This window comes from Eucalyptus grandis, chromosome 5, assembly GCF_016545825.1.
Source record: "Eucalyptus grandis isolate ANBG69807.140 chromosome 5, ASM1654582v1, whole genome shotgun sequence".
Classification (NCBI taxonomy): domain Eukaryota; kingdom Viridiplantae; phylum Streptophyta; class Magnoliopsida; order Myrtales; family Myrtaceae; genus Eucalyptus; species Eucalyptus grandis.
Window position 1 is genome coordinate 57,187,323 of NC_052616.1, and position 6,131 is coordinate 57,193,453.

Below are 6,131 nucleotides of genomic sequence, written 5' to 3' on the forward strand. Positions count from 1 at the left end.
CAACCCACCAAATTGTTGGAGAAATCTTTCCAGAATATTTTGAAGCTGACAAAACATTTCTATCAGTCTAAGTCTGGATATCGATAGTTAAAGTCTCAAGATTTTATAGTCTCAAGACTTTGTTATCTCAAGACTCAAGACTCAAGACTCAAGACTCAAGACTCAAAGTTATTCTCACCGACAGTCTTTCTAATCCAAAGTGTTGAAGGAAATCCAAAGTCGAGGTTTATGATTGAGGATTTGATCCTATCCTCGGGATAGATTCTTTGGTTGGATAATCATTTCGGATTCTTTATATCTTATCTAAGAACGATTGAAGATCCGATGGTCGACAAAATAATCTTGGATTATTCTATTCTTGGAAACCGAGATCCCGATTGTATGGGCGAACAGATTGATGGGCTATCATCGATTCCTTATATAGCTCGGATGATCTTCTTGATTGATTCCGTCCAACGGGTAGATTGGAGGAATTCCTTTGGTAAGTGCCAACGGCTATGATGGCATGAAGGAGTATAAAAGGAAGACGTTCTAGTTGTTTTAAGAGGGTGATCGATAGAAAAATTCCAGTCGAAGATCCTTTGATTATTAGTTGAGGCGAGCGAAATTGTATACCGAGAGTGTTTATACTTGGTGACGCCTTGAGCAAGTGTGGTAGATCATCTACACCTAGAAATCAAGGAAGATCAACACCGTAACAACTCTTTGATCATAGTGGAATCCAGCCAATCGGTGTCGGTGCGAAGAGTGGACGTAGGCTTGAATCAAGCGAACCACTATAAAGCGAGTGTTCAATTCTCTCTTTCCCTTACTCAGTCTTGTGATTGAATTTTCAACTGTTGCAAAGTCTCTAATTGTTTAAATATCGTGCAAACATCGAGAAATTTTTTGTGTATACCTATTCACCCCCCTCTAGGTACTCGTACTAGCTATCTCACAAATTTTGCACATTTAAATTTTAAAACCGCATTGCATCCAAAATGACACCTCAAGATTTGCCATTTTCTCGCCCATTAACCTTCTTTGAAAATAGTAAATAAAGCTTATCCATTGGACAATCAATAACATGGCGTAACAAGTTTTTTTTTTTTTTGGTCGGTCTTACTCTATTCCTATTCTAACTCTCACTCTTAAACTTTTGCCCTGCCTCCTTACAGGGCGTGGGAGTCGAAAACCCACACCTAAAATTATATCGTCCCTACCCCCAACCTCCCTGAGAATGTGGGAATTTGAACCCTCTACCTCCTCCTTCTATGTTAGAAGGGTGGCCACTGGAGCAAACCCTAGTGGTTTAGCATAACAAGTTTAAACACTCGGAATTATGCATAAATCCATCCAATAAGACAAGCATAAAATTCCACTTAAAAACTAATCCATTATTAATTTTTACTAATCACAATTAATTAGGCTAATCATGATTAATTAAGCTAATTGCAATTAATTAAACTAATCAGGCTTAATTAAAGTAATCACACTTAATCAAACTAACTACGATTAATTAAGACTAATAGTCATTAATTAATATAATCATAATTAATAAAACTATTTGCACTTAACTTTAATCTAAACTATCCTTAATCATAATCAAGGCTAAAATATATTTATTTATCACTAACCACCATTAGTCTAAACTAAACTTATCCCTAAATGCAATTAACTCACGGGTTTTTTGGTGGCAATGGATTCACAGCAACGGCGGCGCGACAACATCAATATTATGGATTTCCCAACTTGAGCGGAGGCTCGACGGTGGCAGCAAAGCCCCTTGAAGTACACAGTCACCAAGGTTGAAACGTGTTTGGTGGTGGTGAGATGGGCGAGTGGCAATGCGAGGGACGACAAGCAACAACGGCGTGGTGACGGCGAGGGTGGCTTGAGCTATGGCGATTTGGGAGGCTTGGTGGTGGAGAGGGTGGTGCGGTGAGGTGGGTGCTTGGCTTGGGCACTAGCTTGCAGTGGAGGGACAGCGCAACGGCACAGGTGGACGGCGTGGGGAACATAGGTGGTGGCTTGCAACGGTGAGCGCTAGTGGCGAGTGGCAGGAAAAAGGGGCAGTGATGATTCGGTGATGAAGAGGGTGGAAATGGGGGTCGGTTATGGAGGAAATGGAGGAAGGAAAAAGGAGATGAAGAAGAAGAAGAAGACACGAAGGAAAGGTGGGGGCGAGCAGAAGGCGGTGGCATAAGGGCGAGGGGGAAATGTGTGAGAGAGAGAGATTATCCCAAGATTTTTCTCCAAAATCTCATTATGCTCTTCACCAACTCTTCCTAAAACACTCTCAGCCTAGCATTATGTCCTCTTAATATCCTTTTGTTTTTTTTTGTTTTTTTTTTTCCTTTAAAGCAAAGATTTTGGCCAAAATTCACAACTTTACCATTAGGTCCGGTTCCTTTTCTGGTTTACAAACTTTTGTTCGATAATTCATTTTATGAAAATTTCAAACTTGTTGGTAATTCGACGGACAATGAGGCGACATCCAATAAATTAGTTTTGAAATCCTAAAAAATTCGATACCCAAAATTGAAGTAAATTTCATGGTTAAAATTGATCAAATGCGACTTTAGTACGACCTAAACGATTAGGTGACTTTTAAGGGTTTTCGCGTGGTTGACCCATGGTCAATAATTTTCAATCCCCACTTATGCTTCTTCGAATCATGAACATCCTTCAGTTTTCATATAATTACGAGGGTTCAATTACATACCCTAAGCATAAGATCAATAGAAAATCGATTTATCATCGTTCAACGCGAGTATTATAATCGTACAGAACCACCTACAAATTGATTATGTACTTTTGTCAAATTAATTTATATCCGTTCACTAATTGACTTATAATAACATAGTATTGATCATTGTCAATCCTTATGGTTAAGCAGTCAATTCCTAATCGAATTCTCTACTCTTTCGCGTTTTGACCTTTTGCGGTCTTGCCCAATCAATTATTTAACTCATAAGTGATCAGTTCAACTATTAGTGCATTGATGAAAAACCATTTCATATATTTCGAACATAACCAAATTTCGAGACATCACGATTTTAGCAATACCATATTTTTAAGAAATACCATAAGAAATAAGCTTTCTTAGATTTAGTTAAAGTTTTTCACATTTTATTTTATTTACTTTTTTCATTGTTTAATTAACTTTTTAAATTTGATATGAAGTTTTTATTCAAATAACATATATGTGAAGAGAGTAAAGTGAATTAAATGGGTATGAGTGAATTAACCTAAATTGAGTTAAATATTAATACTTGGTAATATGGGTTGGGTCAAATATAGGTCATCAAATTTAGAATGTATGAAAATGTATCAAAACGGGTTAAATGGGTCAATATAGGTCGAATCATTTTCGATCCAACCCACCCATTTGTCGGCCCCCGGCAAAGGTAAGTACTAATAGATAGTCAATTTGAAAAATTTACATAATTGTTTGATCCTAGTAAGAGAAACCAGTTGATAAAGCAACAAGCCCCGGAAGTTGAGGAAGAACATAAACAAAGACATCGGCATTTTAATCGGAATTCTAGAGGACTATATTGAACCCTACAATAATATGGACTCGATAAACAGACTAAGTTGACAGGACTTGATCTTCCAATTCACGTGAGCTATAATACTAAAAACTAAATTATCTCTTAAAAGTTTCTCTTTTTTCTTAAATAAAAGATAAGTTAAAAAAGCAATCAATACAATTTAAATGGGGTTGACTAATTTGACTAAACCCACCAGATTGCTAGAGATACTTCTCATTCAAGGGTACGTATCCTTCAAAATCGCCAAAAAAGAAACTTAATCTTTCAAGATCTAGATTCGTTGAAATTTACCCTAAATTTCCTCTTTTCCCCTCCTCGCCGAGCTCTCACATATATCTACGCCAAACTCTCACCACATAAAGCATACGTTATATACCTTCTATGATGATGATGATGATGATGACGACGCCAGCATGTGAAGAAGAAGAAGAAGAAGAAGAAGAAGAAGAAGAAGAAGAAGAAGAAGAAGAAGAAGAAGATGATGATGATGATGATGATGACGACGCCAGCATGTGATGTTAGCTATGAGGAAGAAGTGAAAGTAACACCTTAAAAAAGACGACGGCGCTTGCAGGCTAGAGATGATGCTGTTTCTTCTTCTTCTTCTTCTTCTTCTTCTTCGAAGAAGAAGAAGAAGAAGAAGAAGATGATGATGATGATGATGACGACGCCAGCATGTGATGTTAGCTATGAGGAAGAAGTGAAAGTAACACCTTAAAAAGACGACGGCGCTTGCAGGCTAGAGATGATGCTGTTTCTTCTTCTTCTTCTTCTTCTTCTTCTTCTTCTTCTTCTTCTTTGAACTAGATAAAACGGGTTGAAGTTATGATTCTTCTTCTTCTTCTTCTTCTTTGAACTAGATAAAACGGGTTGAAGTTATGATGAATCGTTGCCCTAGATAGAATGGGTTGAAGTTATGGATGAAACAGCAGTCGCCAGTGAATCTAAGCATCGGAAGCTGAATGAAGAACAAGATATGGATGCGGTCGCTTACAACATCGACGATCTTCCAGAGGCGATCCTTGAACACATCCTATCTTTTGTTCCACTGAAGGATGCTGTCGGAACGTGCATACTGTCGAAAAAGTGGCGATATCTTTGGACATCCCGTCGTAATCTTGCACTTTTGGAGTGGCCCTTTTCGAGGAGGGAGCATTTTACCAACTTCGTGGATAGAATAATTATTCTCCGAGGTTCTGCTCGCATAGGACGGTTGATCCTCAGTTGTGACGTTTTGGGCGATGCATCCCGTGTAAATTCATGGGTATCTGCTTCTGTAAAGTGCAAAGTCGAAGAGTGCTTTGTCGACCTTTCGGATATCCAAGGAGATTTCGTCTTGCCGAATTGCTTGTTCACTTGCGCAACACTGACCCACATGGCATTATCCATCCCATGGGCGTTGACTCTACCATCTCGAATTCGCCTTCCAAATCTTAAAGTCTTGCATCTCGTGAGCACCACATTTGTAGAGGAGCGCTCGACTGAGCTGCTGTTATCAAGCCCGGTGCTTGAGGAGTTGAACATAGAGGAATGTGCTTGGGATAATCTCAAGACACTGACCATTCGTGCTCCTATGCTGAAGTTCTTGACCATACGCGAAGAGGATTTCGATTATTCATCGATTGACCCATATAGCTACCGAGTTTCTATATATGGAAATAATCTTGAAAGCATACATTGCATGAGTCCATTCTTGAATGATTATCGGGTCGAAAACACAGGCTCATTGCTGAAGGTGCACATCAGTGTCACCGACTGTTTACCAAGTAGGTTCAAACAACTTGCCAACCGTCTATGTAAGCTTCTCAAAGCGATGTGTTCTGTCAAAAAATTGAAACTGTCGAGCACGACTGTCAACGTACGTATCTCTGTGCTTCCACTACAAAATCTGGAAGTTCTATCTAGCCTCTTTTAATAACAGTTCCACATGCTTTTGATACTTGTTATAATGTGTCCTGCCCGATTTCTCAATATTATTCTTACTAGCGAGAATGTCATGGTTTGCCTTCTTTGCAGGTTCTAAGTAGTGCAGACGGGCTATACTGGCATCTGCCTGTCTTTCCTAATCTAAAGTCGTTAGAAGTCGGGTGCTTAGACTTAAAGCGTCGAGTGCTTTTCAAGTTGCTGCACAATTCCCCGCATCTCGAAAAGCTTGAATTTGGCGAGGTAACCGGATTCAAAATATCAACATGTTCCTTGTTGTTTTCTGCCATCAAAACACCCGATGTCTAAATTGAACTTCTCTCATTTTTATAATCAGGGTATCAAGCTACCCCAGAATAATGAAGAAGATGATTCGATATTGGATCCCGCACCGCAATGTTTCGCCTCGCACCTTAGGAAGATTAAATTATTTGATTTGTGCCTGTGCGAGAAGTAAGTTTGCATGCTGGAATTGTTGCTGAAGAGTGCGATGGTGCTGGAAAAATTCATGATATGCACCAGATGGCTTCCTTCAGAGCAGGGAGACAAGGAGATGTTCTGCAAAAGGTTACTAGAGATCTGCTGTGGATCGAAAAATCTCGAAATTTCCTTTTCGGACCCCTAAAGAGTTAATTCACCGAAAGCCGTTGATAGAATCCATAACTTGCTGTC

General features: G+C 39.1%; 1 protein-coding gene across 1 annotated transcript; it reads left to right on the forward strand.

Annotated features, from left to right (window-relative positions):
- The first annotated feature begins 4,512 nt into the window (after positions 1-4,512).
- Positions 4,513-5,916, forward strand: LOC104447611 (F-box/LRR-repeat protein At4g14103). Its single transcript, XM_039313956.1, has 3 exons — positions 4,513-5,394; positions 5,553-5,702; positions 5,797-5,916. Exons 1-3 carry the CDS (start codon positions 4,513-4,515, stop codon positions 5,914-5,916), a joined length of 1,152 nt encoding a protein of 383 aa, XP_039169890.1.
- The last annotated feature ends 215 nt before the right edge of the window (positions 5,917-6,131 follow it).